The sequence below is a fragment of the Impatiens glandulifera genome, chromosome 1, assembly GCF_907164915.1.
Source record: "Impatiens glandulifera chromosome 1, dImpGla2.1, whole genome shotgun sequence".
In the NCBI taxonomy this organism is placed as follows: Eukaryota; Viridiplantae; Streptophyta; class Magnoliopsida; order Ericales; family Balsaminaceae; genus Impatiens; species Impatiens glandulifera.
Genome location: NC_061862.1, coordinates 125,342,103 through 125,358,086, shown reverse-complemented (window position 1 = coordinate 125,358,086; position 15,984 = coordinate 125,342,103). Strand labels below are relative to the sequence as shown.

At 33.9% G+C, this 15,984-nt stretch overlaps 3 protein-coding genes across 3 annotated transcripts; 2 read left to right on the top strand and 1 right to left on the bottom strand.

Moving 5' to 3' along the window:
- The first annotated feature begins 375 nt into the window (after positions 1-375).
- On the top strand, positions 376-1,770 carry LOC124942358. Its single transcript, XM_047482848.1, has 4 exons — positions 376-409; positions 517-590; positions 1,124-1,407; positions 1,527-1,770. The coding sequence occupies exons 1-4, from the start codon at positions 376-378 to the stop codon at positions 1,768-1,770; spliced, it is 636 nt and encodes a 211-aa protein (XP_047338804.1).
- A 2,954-nt stretch (positions 1,771-4,724) lies between these two features.
- Positions 4,725-5,943, bottom strand: LOC124942356 (coiled-coil domain-containing protein 1-like). Its single transcript, XM_047482837.1, has 8 exons — positions 5,866-5,943; positions 5,735-5,794; positions 5,503-5,589; positions 5,364-5,417; positions 5,267-5,329; positions 5,149-5,214; positions 4,992-5,096; positions 4,725-4,919 (listed from the first exon to the last, which is right to left on the bottom strand). The coding sequence occupies exons 1-8, from the start codon at positions 5,941-5,943 to the stop codon at positions 4,725-4,727; spliced, it is 708 nt and encodes a 235-aa protein (XP_047338793.1).
- Positions 5,944-10,476: 4,533 nt separating this feature from the next.
- Positions 10,477-15,201, top strand: LOC124919727 (DNA polymerase epsilon subunit B). Its single transcript, XM_047460049.1, has 13 exons — positions 10,477-10,688; positions 10,767-10,956; positions 11,035-11,188; positions 11,273-11,404; positions 12,000-12,077; positions 12,880-12,984; positions 13,067-13,147; positions 13,232-13,362; positions 13,456-13,550; positions 13,637-13,736; positions 14,210-14,324; positions 14,416-14,526; positions 14,880-15,201. The coding sequence occupies exons 1-13, from the start codon at positions 10,523-10,525 to the stop codon at positions 15,018-15,020; spliced, it is 1,599 nt and encodes a 532-aa protein (XP_047316005.1). The 5' UTR covers positions 10,477-10,522; the 3' UTR covers positions 15,021-15,201.
- The last annotated feature ends 783 nt before the right edge of the window (positions 15,202-15,984 follow it).

Sequence of the window (15,984 nt, the reverse complement as noted above, 5' to 3'; positions counted from 1 at the left end):
AAGAACTTCAACTAAGGTTACATACATATGCGACGACTGATCATTTTGAATTCAAAGTGGAGAAGTCAAAAACACATATTTGGTATGTGAAATGTTTAGATCAGAATTGTTAGTGCAGATTGTGTGCTGTGAAAGGAAAATCCTCAGAAATGTTTGAGATTCATAAATTTGTAAAAGATCATAAATGTTCAATTGTGACGAGGCAAGAGAATAAAAGACAAGCACTATCATGGGTTATTGAGGAATGAATGAAGAGCAAGTACATGGACCATCAACATGACCACATGCCTAAGAAAATAATCGAAGACATATAGAGAAGTTATGGAATAAAGATGAGTTATAAAAAGGCTTGGAGGTCTAAGGAAAAAGGCCCCAATGGCGGTGCGAGAAACTGTAGAAGATTTATATGGTAAATTGTCATCATACATGTATATGATGGAGATGAATAATTTGGGTACCATAACAGACATCCAGACGGATGAGCACAACTATTTTAGATATATGTTCATGTCTTAGGCCTCTCAATTAGGGGTTTTAGAACCGGTTACCGTTTTGTATTGTGCGTCGATGCCAGTTTTCTTAAGCACAAGGTTGGAGGTTAATTACTGGTGGATATTGTATTAGATGCAAATGAACAACTATATCCTGTTGTTTTTGGCGTCGTTGATTTAAAGAATAATAACTCTTAGACATATTTCATGCAACAACTAAGAGTGACAATTAGACCAGTCCCGGATCTCATCTTCGTATCCAATAGACATCCAAGTATTGTCAATGCATTGTGCTCAGTTTTTCTAGAAGAATATCGCGATGCATGCACATACCACATCAAGATGAATATTATGGTCAAATTTAAAACTGATCACTTTCACGCAGAGTTTGAATTGGCTTCTCGTGCATACACCGTCTCAATTTTTAATCGGTATTTTGACAAGATCAAGATTAAAGACCCTCTATCTATTTGGAAGATATTGGGATGAAGAGATGGAGTCGTGCCTTTTTCTCAGGTAAACGATACAATCAAATGACAAGCAATTATGTCGAGAGCTTTAATAGTTAGATCATGGAAGCTAGAAAGTATCCCATAACAACCTTAACTGACTATTTAAGATTCACAATACAGGAATGGTTTCATAATACAAGAGAAAAAGCAGACAATCACAAAGTACGTTTATCTCAATATTATGAAAAGTTTTTACGTGAGCAAATTGAGAAGACGAGACTGTATAACGTCAATCCACTTAACCGATTCGAGTTTTATGTGCATAACGGTGAATCTCATTTTAAAGTTAACTTACACGGAATGACTTGTAGTTGTAGGTTATTTGATGTATCTGGTCTTCTTTGTACCCATGCCCTAGTTGTTGCCCGTACCCGAAAATTGGATCCCTATGACTTCTGCTCAAGGTAACAATTGCTCACATGTTTAATCATTATCTTTAATCTATCTAGCCAATTGTTCACATGTTTAATCGTTATATTTTTCAAGTATTACTCAATTGAAATGTGATTGAATGCATATGTAGAGACATGTTATCCAGTTTGTCATCAAAACGATTGGATATTCCTGAAAATATCAAGCAACGAGTGTGCCTAAAACCACCTGTTAAGGTGAAGAAAAGACGGCCAACAACAAATTGTAGGTCATCCCAAGATGAGCCTCATAAGGTCCAAAGACGATGCAGCTCATGTGGTGGTCAAGGTCATAACAAAGCAACATGCAAATCAGTTATGCCTGCACCATCTACTGCAAGAGCATCATCTCAGTAGTAGCATCAACCATCATCTCAACAGCATGTTGAATAATTCTATTTTCATGTGTGGAATTTCCCTAAGAAAATGTTGTATGAATAATTGTATTGTATGAAACATAATGTTCTAAGTTTACTCTTAGTTTGGTGAAAGCCTTTCCGTGGATGATAAGCATATTACAGTGTTCTTATTTTTATTGGTAAAGAGATCATCTTTTCTTGATAAAAAGTGACTCACGAATATTGTAATATCCGTGAGTTATGTTGTAATATGTGTATCTACAACTCACGCATATTACAACAAAACTCACGAATATTGTAATATTCGTGAGTTATGTTGTAAATTGTGTATCATCAACTCATCATATTACAACATAACTCACGAATATTGTAATATTCATGAGTTATGTTGTAATATCATCAACTCAGCATATTACAACTTAACTCACGAATATTGTAATATTTGTTAGTTATGTTGTAAATTGTGTATCAACAACTTAACATATTACAACTTAATTCACGAATATTATAATATTCGTGAGTTAAGTTGTAATATGTGTATCACCTAAGACTGCTAAAATCGAGAGTTTACGTAAAATCGTTAGATGTTTGTAAACTTATTAATCAAAATCGAATCGTAAAATCTTAAGATTTTACTCTAAAAATATATTAATTATTAAATTATTTATATATTAAAAAAAGTAATTTGAAAAAAAAGCAACATATAATAATATAATAATATTATATATTTATATTAATACAAAATAAAATATAACTAACTAACTTATTTTCTAATATATATATATATAACTTTCTATTCCTAATTACAATATTATTTAATATAAATATATAATATAAATACTAAGAAACCATAACTAATACTCACATTCCCCATCTTCATCCGCGGCCGCATCTTCTCTTTCTACTTCTCTCTAAATCTCTATTTCCCTTCTTTTCTCTCAATCTTCTATCCATTTTAATCTATTATTGAAGAAAAAAAAATGTTAAACAAAGAGAGAGAAGGGACAACGGTAGAAAAATAACTCAGCTTCCTTCCCTTCATCAGCACGGTATGATTTTTCCGATTTCAGTCGATTTTAGTGAGTGAATCGATTCAACACGCAAGTGAATACCAATTTTACACTCTAACGAGTTATTACAACTCGTGACTCGTTTTCTTTGAGTTGAATTGTAAACTCGAACGAGTTGACTCAAGAGTTTGACAACATTGGTATCACTAACTCACGAATATTACAATTTAATTCACGAATATTATAATATTCGTGAGTTATGTGTATCATCAACTCACGAATATTACAACATAGCTCACGAATATTGTAATATTCGTGAGTTATGTTGTAAATTGTGTATCATCAACTCACGAATATTACAACTTAATTCACGAATATTGTAATATGTGTATCATCAACTCACGAATATTATAACATAACTCACGAATATTGTAATATTCGTGAGTTATGTTGTAAATTATGTATCATCAACTCACGAATATTACAACATAACTCACGAATATTGTAATATTCGTGAGTTATGTTGTAAATTATGTATCATCAACTCACAAATATTGTTCTTATTTTTATTGGTAAAGAGATATAGTGTTCAACATATTACAACATATTACAACAATAATGATAAAAGTCTTAATGATAAAAGTCTTATAGATGTGAATATAGTGTTCAACGTATTACAACAATAATTTGAATATACTGTTTCAACATATTATAATAATATTACAACTATCACATACAAGAATAAAACTTCATGGCTCTAAAATTTGGTGAAACAACATGACTTCCCACTTTTATCTAAAAAAAAATCATGTTATCAGATAAAAATTTTTCTATACTAAGTTTAGCAGTCAGGTACTCTATATACAGTAATACAAAAACGCCACAGTTTCCACTTGTTTTTTTTTTGGTACTTTTGAGTGTGGGATTCTGCGAAATGTTAAAGTGTCCCTTGTCATCTTAGGATACTTGGAAATTTTAACTTTAGAAATTGCTTTATGAAGAAAGTGCGGCATCATTTCACACATGGGTATCATGAATTATGCAAAAAAATTGTCCTTGAAAATTGATTGATCGCAATCATAAACATCAATTATCCAATCTTTAAGTTGCATAACACACAGTATCTAGTGTAGAACTTCGAGGTTGAGGGGCACGTAAATATCATCAACTGTGCTCCACATCAGCATATGTCTTTCCTCCTTATCCTAGTAGTACTCAAAAAAGGAATAATAAAAAAACAAATACTTTTGGAACATCAACATCAGCAACAACAAATTTTTCATAGTGTGATGAAAACAAAGGGGCGAGATGACAATTTGCGATTGTGAAATCCTCCGTGTAAGTCTTAGGGTGCGTGATTATTCTTTTTCTTAGCATAACACATCCGACATTGATCTCCTGCACAATACTCATGAATTATACAATAAGCATGATGCCACAATACACGTAAATTATACAAAATGCGTGAATTGTAAGAATACCTCATCAGTGAGCCACTTGGCTGTCCTCAACATTGTATCGAAGAATTTATAGCCTGCAGAGCTAGTACTGAGCTCTAACTTTTTACATTTACTTTTTTTCCCAACTCTTTCATTAACTCTTTCAATAGTTCCAGATCAAAATTCACCATAGGATTGACCTTGATTGGATCTTTGACCTTTATTTTTTTCAGTAGGGTTCCAACAGGGTCGGTGTAGGGACTAAGAAGTATTCTCGACCTCGACCTTTTTCTCTTAAATTAGAAATGGATTGGATCGTTCATTTCCACCACGTCCTCCTCCACCCTCTACTTATCCTTCTTCTCCACAAATACATCATCATTCACATTCTTCTTCTACACCACCACATCCACCTTATTCTTCTTCACATTATCTTCCTTCTTCTCCACATACACATCATCCTCCACCTTTTTCTTTTGCACTACCACATCCACCTTCTTCTTTTACACCTTGTCTTCATTCTTCTTCATAAACACATCATCCTCCACCTTCTTCTTCTGCACCTTGTCTTCCTTATTCTCCACAAACACATCATCCTCCACCTTCTTCTTCTCCACCTTGTCTTCCTTCTTGTCAACCTTCTTCACAAACACATCATCCTCCACCTTCTGCTTCTCTTCCTTCTTCTCCTCCACCTTCTACAAATTCTGTATAAACACATCATCCTCCACCTTCTGCTTGTCTTCCTTGTCTTTATCATTCACACCCACCTTCTCATTCACCACATCTTCTTTGTCTTTATCATTCACACCCACCTTCTCATTCACCACATCTTCCTTGTCTTTATCATTCACATCCAACTTCTCATTCACATCCTTGAATTAGACCAAATGCTTAAATTAGACCAAATGCTTGAATTATACATACCTCATTCTTCTGCACCATATCCTCCTCCACCACATCATTTAACTTCTCCACATCATCAATCTCATCCTTGAATTAGACCAAATGCTTAAATTATACAAAATGCTTGAATTATGCATACCTCATTCTTCTGCACATCTTCATCCACCACATCATTTAACTTCTCCACATCATTAATCTCATCCTTGAATTATACAAAATGCTTGAATTATACATACCTCATTCTTTTGTTTGTCTTCCTTCTTCTCTACCACATCCTCATTCACATTCACCTTCTCATTCACATCATTGAATTAAATAAAATGCTTGAATTAGATCAAATGTTTGAATTATACAAAATGCTTGAATTATACATACCTCATTCTTCTGTATATCCTCCTCCACCACATCCTCCACCACATCCTCCACCACATCATTTAACTTCTCCACGTCATCAATTTCATACTTGAATTAGACCAAATGCTTGAATTATACAAAATGCTTGAATTATACCTACCTCATTCTTCTAATTGTCTTCCTTCTTCTCCACCACATCTTCATTCACATACACCTTCTCATTCACATCCTTAACATAATACTTGAATTATACCTCATTCTTCAGCTCCACAAGCTCATCTTTGTCTTTATCATTCAACTTATCCACCACATCCTAAAAAAAAGACAAAATGCATGAATTAGATATAATGCTTGAATTAGACAAAATGCTTGAATTGTACATGCCTCAATATTCTCACCATTCATCACATCTTGCTTCTCCACCATCTCATTCACCAGATCCTCAATCAACACATTCACCATCTCCAAATCTTACTCATTCACCTTCTTTTTCTCCTCCACATTCTCATCATTGTCTTCCTCATTCACCTTCTTTTTCTCTACAAGCACATCCACATATTCCTCCTTCAATCCTCTCCTACTATGTTCCTCCCTTAGTGTGGCTGATAATATGCCAAACTGTTCTTGTAGTTGGTTTAATATCTCTTTTATGAGATTTATTTCAGTTCTCATTTCAGTTTTTAGTTCATTTAGCTCCTTCGTTAGTTGATCCAATCTACATTCATCATGAGGAGTTGTTGTTGTTGGAGTCATTTGAGGGCCATCATCATTATGGGGATCTATTGATGCTGGAGTCATTTAAGAGGCATCACCATCTTCTTGGGTGGAGCTCTTGATCGAATAAGAGCTGATAGGGATGCGAGTTCCTCTCCTTGTAGAAGGTTTAGCAAGAATAGAATGAGAGGTTCTGGGGTGAGTAATTTGTCTTTTCTTCCTTATGTCAGGTTTAGGAGGAACTACATCTTGAATATCTCCAAATTTCCTCCTCCCTAAATCAAGTTCAAATAAACAATCATACAAATTACCTCCTATATCTTCAAACTACTCCCTAGTATATAAGATCTTCTCCTCTTCAAACAATTCCATCTTCTTTACAATATTGCTTTATAAGGCAATGTGAAGATCAGAGGTGGTTCTCTTCCTACTGGATTTGTACTGTATTATCCTTGGGCAGACAAGCTCATGCGCTTGAAGCATCGTATTCCTAGCAAGTTTAGGGACAAACGTTTTGATAACATCATAGGTCCACACTTGTAAGGCTAGTGCGTCCCATATACAGAGAAACATTGACATTCATGTCTTTGTTCTTCTTCCCCGTGACTTTCTACTTGTCTATATATATCGACCTGAAGTGTTCCAGGTCCCTATTCAAACCCTTCAGGGTTGCTCTAAAGGACACTTTTCCCCATGGAAATTGGAGGAAAGTGTCGATGTTCTCGACGATACTGAGGAGTTTGATATTTATTATCCTCATTGGGTCAAGGGCGAAGAGATAATGACAAACCAGGTATATCAGCCCCAACTTACATGCATCTTCCTTATCAGAGCAGGACACAATTCTTGAGTGAAGGTCTCATGTTCTAACAATCATATTACTTTGAAAATATTTAACAATTAAATGTGGACATTCTTAAACTTCATTGAAAATGGTTTACACCGCAGGGAATCTCCCAAAATTGAGGTCAGTGACCAAGGCAAGCTCCTTCATCCCGAAGCACAACTCTTCTCCATTCACGAGGAACTTCATCTACATATAATTTGAGTTGTTCTTCTTCAGGAGCATTTGATGTATTATCGTTTCCGAGAACCGCAGTAACGTGGATCCTTTGAATAAAAATCGGAATTTGGTTTGCTCTACCCTTTCAATTAGATTTAGTGCAGCGAACTTGGTGACAATGTTTGAGATATTGGTTTTCCATGAGACCCTACAAAAAAAGGAACATTTGAGTAAGCATAACAGCTCAATCTCTTTTAAAGAAAGAACATTATAATTACTTAAACTATAGAACATTATAAAACCCTAAACTATAAAACATTATAATTACCTAAACTATAGAACATTATAATTACCTAAACTATAGAACATAACAACTCAAGTTAGCAACATCAAAGAATACGAGAAAATTGGATAAAACATTAACAAACAATTCAAATAAAGTACAAACGTACAATACATATAGGTACAGTGCTCATGAAATAGCAATACACGGTTATTATAAACCCTAAACCATGCATGCATGCAAAATAAGAACATTACAATATACCAATATAATACTCGTGAGTGAAGAACATTGGATAAACAACATTGTTAGGATCGGTTACGACAACAGAAGGGGGGGATGAATGTTGTTGAGTTAAACTTGACTTTCAATTCGGTTTTAATCCTATTAGGGACTTAAAACTTGTTTCTATTCTACACAAATTTTCATAATCACTTGAACGGTTTCAAGGGAAGAAATGCTTGCTAGATTTGAAGCTACAGATGTAAGAAAGGAAGATGCGGAAAGTAAATGACACGAGAGTTATGGATGTTCAGAGATAAAACTCCTATGTCACCCATTCTTCTATTTCCATAAGGATTCCACTAGAAGACTTTGGTTTATATAGAGCCTATACAAACCCAGTCAGAAACCCATGACTTAATAAATGTTTGTTCTGAACTCCTAGCATTTAATTTGTTGAACATACAACTTCTGTTCAACTTACAATATAGAATATACTCTCAACCTATACAATGTATATTTTTTTACAATTAGAAAGAGAGTACGAGAATGAAGAACTTTCAGAGTTTCTTGAACTTGTGTAAATCAATGTGTGAACCAAGGTGTGTCGCCGTTGTACTCTAAATCTCTTTTATAGAGAAGTGTAGCAACGATCGACTTCTGAATCTTGGATTGTGAAATAATCGTGAAAGATTCGTCGTACCTCAAATCCGAAAATTCGGGGATCCGCCGTACTGGAAATACAAGGGTCTGCCGTTCATAAGTTCAGGGATTTGACGTTGTACTTTGATGTTGAGATGTAGGCAATGGTCGACTCTGATTCGTAGATACGTGTTGACCTTCTAATGGTTGAGCACTTGATGCTAGTTGTAATAAGCTAACTAGACAGTCTGCTTATAACCAACTCTACTGTCCACGGTGCTGGTGAGCTATGCAGATAAGCAGAGCACTTCTTCAGACGACTGTAGAAGCAATGCGTCTGCTCGCGCTTCTTCAGACTGCTGTTGAAGCAAGGCGCCTGCTCGCGCTTCTTCAGACTACTGCTGAAGCAAGGCGCCTGCTCGCGCTTCTTCAGACTACTGCTGAAGCAAGGCGTTTGCTCACGCTTCTTTAGACTACACCGTATGTTGAAGAAAGACGTTTACTCACGTTTCTTTAGACCACACCGTCTGTTGAAGCGAGACGTCTACTCGCACGTTTTTTGGACCACACCGTCTGTTGAAGCGAGACATCTACTCGTTCTGAAACGTCTACTTGCGCCATGAGCTGTACATGCGCATAGACGTTTGCACAACTTAGTTTTATTCACTTATTCATTATCAAAACTATGTCGTATAATATTAAACTTAGCTTTAAGTTTATTTTAATTAATTAAAAACATTTAATCTTAATTAATTCTTTATTTAATTAATTCTTTCTTTTTCTTCATTTAAGAATGATAATCTTTATCCTAAAAGCTAAAATTACACATTACATCTAAACCTTAAACTCACCTGAATATAGGAACGAAGAGACGGAGAACGAACACGGATGAGAATTGATCGATGATGATGTTGAACTGATTTGAACGAAGTTAGAAGTTGGAGAGTCGTGGGTTGTAGAGAGAGTCGAGAGTCGTGAAATGTTTTTTTTAAAGAGGGGTAAATTAAGTTTTTACACGATGAAAGACGTGATTTACCACTATCGCGTTTTCTTGTAAAACGCTAGAGTTCATAAACACATTTTATATAAAACACGATAGTTGTAAATCTGGTATTTTCATTATCGCGATTTACCACAATTGCGTTTTCTTATAAAACGCTAGAGTTCATAAATGCGTGTTATATAAAAACACGATAGTTGTAAATCTCGTATTTTAATTATCGTGATTTACCACTATCGCGTTTCATCTAAAATGCGTGAGTTCATAAACGCGTTTTAAATGAAAACGCAACAATGATAAATCACGTTAATGAGCAGTAAATGATCGCGAGAGGAGTAAGACGAACATTTCGCAGGGTGAAAATGCCCTTTTTACAAGATTTATCAGGCGTATGTCTTTTTTAGAATTACACCCATTATTAAGGCCATTTTATCGAATTTTCCAAGCTCAACTTGATTTGAAAAACTTGAATAAAATTAAAATTTTAAATATTTGTGTAAAAAAAATATTTATTTTAAATTTTAAGTTTAATATTAAAATAAAAAAATTTATATGAACTCGAATATTAAACTAACAAAGCTCTCCACTCGAATTTGAATTTTGACTAAGCCCTATAAACTTGGACTCATTTCCAGCCTTATTCTTATCATCAATCAAATTTGCATTAAAAAAACACAATCTAAGCTTTCCTAAATTCAAATACAAATTTTCAAAGCCAACTCAAAAACATTATTTTCATCCTCTATTATCTTTAAGTATGATATTTTATGTTCATGAAATTCATAGTATCACACTTTTCATCATCATTAGTATTCTATACTTAATCAATGTCACCAATATAATGTAAGAACACAGTCTTCTCAATCAGGAATTTTGACCTAATTTCCTTTTTTCTGCCGGCGTGAGAGAAGAAAGTGGAGCAGTAGCCGTTGAGTTTTTTTCATTTTTCCAAGGTTCTCTCTCCCTCCGACAGTGAATCAGCCGTGGAGATCAATAGGGCTCCGATTTCATTACTCCTCTCTGCTTGGTTAGTATTCTCTCTATTTCGTGCAAGTGTTTGAACCCTAATAACATACTTACTAATATATCACTCTATTTACTTAACCCTAAACCATTCTTCTTCTAGAATCATTTATGCTATTGTTCATCACAATCTCTGACTTTGAGTGAGACCAAGATGAGTAGTGCAATGATCCGAAAGAAGATACAGAGGAAGTTCAAGATGGGTGGATACACCCTTAAAGTGGAAGCCTTGAACGAGGTTCTTGCATTTTTGAGCCGCTTCCAGGACGCTGAAGACGAAGCCATTGACCTTCTTCTCGACGAACTTCAAAATGAATCCTGTATGCATTTTTGTTTTTCTCTTCTCTTTATAGATTATTACTATGTGAAATTCCAACCTTGAATGTTGATAATAACAGTGAAATCGTCTATTTTGGACAAAGAGGCTGTGCAAAGAGTAGTGAATCTTCTTCTTGAAGCGGAGGCAGCTGTTGAGGAAAATCCAAGCTGCAGCAGCTCTGTTGCCGGTAGTAAATCAGCTCTAAGGATTGTTGACGCCTTCCTGATCCCCAAATTCCACTATGATTCCGTCAAAAAGACATTCTACGAGTATGTTAATTCAAGATTCCTCTTGCTGTTCCAACAGCTCTCCCGTTAAAAGCTGTAACTTAGTTTGTGAACTTTTAGGCACACAGGAAAGCTTCCAATTCATGGCAATGCTCCTGCAAAAGCCAGTTTATACAGGGAGAGATTCTTCTTGCTGTCCCAACAGCTCTCCCGTAATCCACTTTTTACAAAACCTGCATTTGATATGGAAAGTTCCAAGTTTGGAAGTTGTGAGGTAAGTTTTTCTCGGTCCTTCTCATTTCTTTGTCATGGAAGCTAATTGTGCAAGGAAAAACTGATGTACTCGTGTCTTTGGCAGATATCCCCAATCCAGTGTCTTATTGGACAAACAGGCAAAAGATGGATCATGGGATTAATATCACAATTAGAGGATGGCCACTTCTACTTAGAAGATCTAACTGCAGCAGTTGAAATCAATTTGTCAAATGCTATATCCTTGCACGTCCCTGTTTGTTCAAGATGGATTATCTTAAAAGTTTGGTTGGATCGCTTTATGATTTTCCAGGCTAAGATACTATAATCTTGCAAATAGATAATACCTTTCATTTCTCAACACATCAAATTATTTAAATATTTATGATATCATCGCTTTATGTATGGTAATGCTTCTGTTATATATTGCTTTGCTGATTGACATCTTCCCTTCTGTTTTTCCTTGGAATTTGCTTCATCATATATACAGTTTGTCCCACTCAATTCCATATCATTGCACTTGCCTGATTTATATGAATATTAGCCCATATTGAACTTTGACACGCCTTATCCCTAATCTGAGCTATAAGCTGCCTTACACCCTTAGTTGCATATGTAAATCTATTCCCAGGACACTCTTTTGTTTTCCTCTAGCCTATGAAAATTCTACGATATGGAGCATAGATCATGAACATGCTCACAGCTCATTTCCATTGCTTATCCTGCAAATTCATTTTCAACACTATGCAACATTATTTTTATGAAGCAATTGCATATGTATTTCCTTTGGAATTTTAAAGGAAAATATATTGTTCTCCTTAACTTGCACTTACAAAATAACTACAGGATTTTTCTCTGAAAATACTATTGTCTTAGCTGAAGGTGAGATGCTTGTGGAAGGTATCTTTCAGGCAAGTATTTATTTTTCTGTTAAGTCTTATTTTGTATTATTATTATTATTATATATTTTTTTCTAGACTACCTTGATTATCTGTTGGTTTTGTAGTTTTGTGTTGCAATATTGTTTTCATGGTTTTGGTATATGATATATGATAAAGAATCTCAATCACAAATCTAATAGAGTACTGCTTTTGAATAGATTTTCTTAGTCAATTTCTAACCAATACAATTATTGGGATTATCCCATGTTCTTCTACCTCTTAAGTGGTTTCTTTTGTAGTCTTTGTCATGGAATCTTCCTTCATAATGTGGATCCACAATCATTATAATCTGGTTAAAACTGTAGTTCTTGGAAAACCACTTTGTAACTGTTTATATCTAGCTTCCTTTCTCTACTAACACTAGTTATAACTTATAATACTTACCTTAAAACTATAAACTACTATATCCCTATAGTATACCCTGATACATAACAAGGTGTCATGTTACCCATCCATAGTAGCTCAAGTGGACAGAGTTTTGAACTTGAGAGGTGAGGTCTCATGTTCGATTCTCATTGAAAGTACAATGATTGGAGTGGGAGGGTCATGATGGTGGGCTATTGTGTTCGCCTCTACCGTGGAATAATGTCATTTTCCACTGAAGAGGAAAAACAATGTGTCATTTGTTTTTTCATTCAGAGTTAGTATATCACATACTCATTTTATATTTGCTATTAATCAATGTAGGCTTGTACCTTTCAGTTTTTATTCTATTTTAGATGCATACACATGTTGAAATACCAGCTTACCTTGACCTTTTTCTTTTGCACAGGTGAAAACATGTGGATTTCCTCCTTTGGAAGACAGAGATAAGGCACAAGCAATGTTTTCTGGACTTGACTTTTTTGGTGCTGGAATGCTGACAAAAGAAGAAACTGTATGTATCTATTTTAGTCAGAGTTTATCTATATTTAGTTGTAGCCATAATCTGAAAGGTTCTTGTCAATATTTTGCGACAGTTGAGACTCAGAGATATGGAAATGAAAGCAACTAATGACATGATCGTTATACTTTCTGATATTTGGCTAGACAATGCGGAGGTAGTATGCCCTTATTCCATCTGCATATTTCTTTGTTCCATTTCTTCCGTTTGACTTATGGTGTTTATTCTTCTTCCCTTAAAGACCATGAAAAATCTTGCAACTATGTTGGATGGTTATGAAAACTTGGAGGTGGTTCCTTGTTTATTTGTTTTCATGGGAAACTTCTGTTCACGACCATGTAATCTATCATTCAGTTCTTACTCAAGTCTGAGGTAAGTAAAGGCTTTCAGTTTATGCTGCCTTTTTGTCAAGATGTTTTCTGTAGGATAGTTAAAAACTAAAAAATACACAACTGTGGGATGCAGATCACAATTTGGAAGATTCGGACAGTTGATTGAATCCCATCCACGTCTTAAAGAGCAAAGTAGATTCCTTTTCATTCCAGGTCCTGATGATGTGGGTATGTTAATTTTAATGATGCAAGCTTATAAATTTCATGTTGGGTATAAAATTATTTTGCTCTTATATAGTAATTTGTGTATTCAGGACCTTCAAATGTTCTACCCAGATGTGGTTTGCCAAATTCTATAACTGAAGAGTTCCAAAAATATGTTCCCAATTCGGTGTTTTCCAGCAATCCTTGCAGGTAATCAACACAAACCCAAGAGCTTGTTTGATGTATTTTTCTTTGGAAAAAACCCTTGAAAAGTGGAATTACTTAGGTTAAATGACTAAATTATTTCTGTATTTAATATTTTTAAATTTTCTAAAAGATAAAGTAAGGTATCTTAGTATTTTAGTTGTTGATTTGATTAATGATGCAAAAAAAAAACAAAAATAAAAGGCATTTACTTAGGCCTTGTTTGAAATAACCCTTCATCGAACAAGGACTAATTAATTGTCTATTTTTGTTTTGTTTCCTTTTTACATTTTAGGATTTCTTTTTCTGAATATTATTTTTGTATTAATAAAGTTTGCGCGGATGCAACTTCTAACAATACATACAATCAATGCCTACAACAACTCAATCAATGTTGAATATGTGTTTTTATAGGAATTTCTCCTTTGATAAAGGTTTCTTGTTAATGTTTGACTTTTTTGGTGTATGTTGGCATTCAGGATTAAGTATTACACGCAAGAAATTGTATTTTTCCGGCAGGATATGCTTTATAGGATGCGGAGGTCATGTTTGGTTCCCCCTTCAACAGAAGAGAGTAGCGAACCATTTGAGCATGTAAGAAATTTATCGGCACTTCAAAACTGCGATAAATAGCTCTTGAACCGAAGCTATGCTAACTTAATTTGATTTTCAATATCTATTGCAGCTAGTTGCTACCATAGCACACCAAAGCCATCTTTGCCCATTGCCGCTAAGTGTACTACCGGTTATCTGGAATTATGATCATTGCCTTCATCTTTATCCTGTGCCACATACGGTACTCTTTTTATTTTGTCATTGAAACACAAATTAAGTTTATATTATTTTATTTTTAGATATATTAGAATTAATTATTAAGGTATTTGATTAAATATGCATATAACTTAACTTATTATGAGAAGAAAAAGAACCCTTCAAAAGTCTCCACCAAGCCTCCTAACATGAGTCATTTATGCCTTATTTTGTTAATTGGGCACATTCTGAACAAGCCAAATTTGAGTCTCAATTTGGATCGAAATCAACAGGCAAATCAGTTTTAGACGGAATTATTAACAATTGAAAGTGCAAAAACTACGACTTCGCCCCTTTTCAACACATCTTTTTAATTTTTGTTTGACCTTATTAATGCAGGTAGTGTTGGGGGACAAAAGTGAGCAAAAGGAATTCAGTTATGCTGGGACCAAATACTTCAATCCTGGCTCATTCTCAAATGATAGCACTTTTGTAGCATATCGACCTTGTAGTAATGAAGTCGATTTATGTTCCTTGTAGTAATGAGGTCGAGTTTCGCTTCATTAGGACTAAACATTTATTTAGTTTTTAGTAATCGGTTGCTTGCTTGATTGATGTAGTTAGCAGTTACTTAATGTCTTGTATTTTACTCATGAATGATAATATGTTAAAATTGTAAGTTTATATTTGCTGCAGTTGTGCTTACAAAGCCTTTAACATTTTACAATAATCCAATAATTGAATCAATAGTATGTTCATTTTAAGATCTTGAATTGATAAACCATTTTTAAAGAAAAAGTTAAATAATAAAATATTCTTCAAGGTGAAAAGAGTTTGTGAGTCCTGAAAGTTTTATTTTTATTTTTTTTATTTTTAGTACTTTTGACAAGGGTTAAAGACTAATAAATTAAAAGTTATTGTTTTAAGAAGTTTAAGATTTTAAATTGATTGATTGTTCAAGGCCAAATGAATTACTTGAGTAGAGAGTTTGTGACACACGTGCGTTAAATCTTAGTTTATATTTGAATGGATTTAAAGTGAAATTAAGAATATATGACTTTTAATAAATTTTTATAAAAAGAGACTTAACTTAAAAGGATTATTTGAACAATTATTTAATTAAATTTTTATAGAACCTTTTTCAATTTCAATGAGACACCAACCAAAGTTGTAGACTTATGGGTAAAAAGAGTCTAGTAAACTCTACTAACAAAATTGTAAACGATTTTAAATTAATTTCTCTCGTTATGTGGTGGAAAATCTGAAAAAAAAAATAAATAGAAGAGTTTTAGAAAAAAAAAGTTATGAATACGAAAGTTTCAAATAATTTATGTTGTACGCATTCATTCCAATCTAAAAAAAGTATAGTACATGATAATTTTATTTTATTTTATTAATATTTAAAATTTTTACATTATTTTTTTCCTTTTAGAATGTTTAATCGCATTTGGTACCATTTTTATAAAATTTATTCAATCATTTTCTTAATATGTATAAAAATGAC

Excerpts from the sequence above, each read along its gene's own strand:
- LOC124942356 (XM_047482837.1), bottom strand. The coding sequence starts at position 5,943 with ATGGTGAATGTGTTGATTGAGGATCTGGTGAATGAGATGGTGGAGAAG. Across the intron at positions 5,590-5,734 it reads TTGTGGAGCTGAAGAATGAG|TATGAAATTGATGACGTGGA; the intron begins GTATAATTCAAG and ends GTCTAATTCAAG. Across the intron at positions 5,215-5,266 it reads AAGATGTGCAGAAGAATGAG|GATGAGATTGATGATGTGGA; the intron begins GTATGCATAATT and ends GTCTAATTCAAG.
- LOC124919727 (XM_047460049.1), top strand. The coding sequence starts at position 10,523 with ATGAGTAGTGCAATGATCCGAAAGAAGATACAGAGGAAGTTCAAGATG. Across the intron at positions 10,689-10,766 it reads CGAACTTCAAAATGAATCCT|TGAAATCGTCTATTTTGGAC; the intron begins GTATGCATTTTT and ends TGATAATAACAG. Across the intron at positions 12,078-12,879 it reads TTGTGGAAGGTATCTTTCAG|GTGAAAACATGTGGATTTCC; the intron begins GCAAGTATTTAT and ends TCTTTTGCACAG.
- LOC124942358 (XM_047482848.1), top strand. The coding sequence starts at position 376 with ATGGCGGTGCGAGAAACTGTAGAAGATTTATATG. Across the intron at positions 410-516 it reads AACTGTAGAAGATTTATATG|GCCTCTCAATTAGGGGTTTT; the intron begins GTAAATTGTCAT and ends TTCATGTCTTAG. Across the intron at positions 1,408-1,526 it reads CCCTATGACTTCTGCTCAAG|AGACATGTTATCCAGTTTGT; the intron begins GTAACAATTGCT and ends ATGCATATGTAG.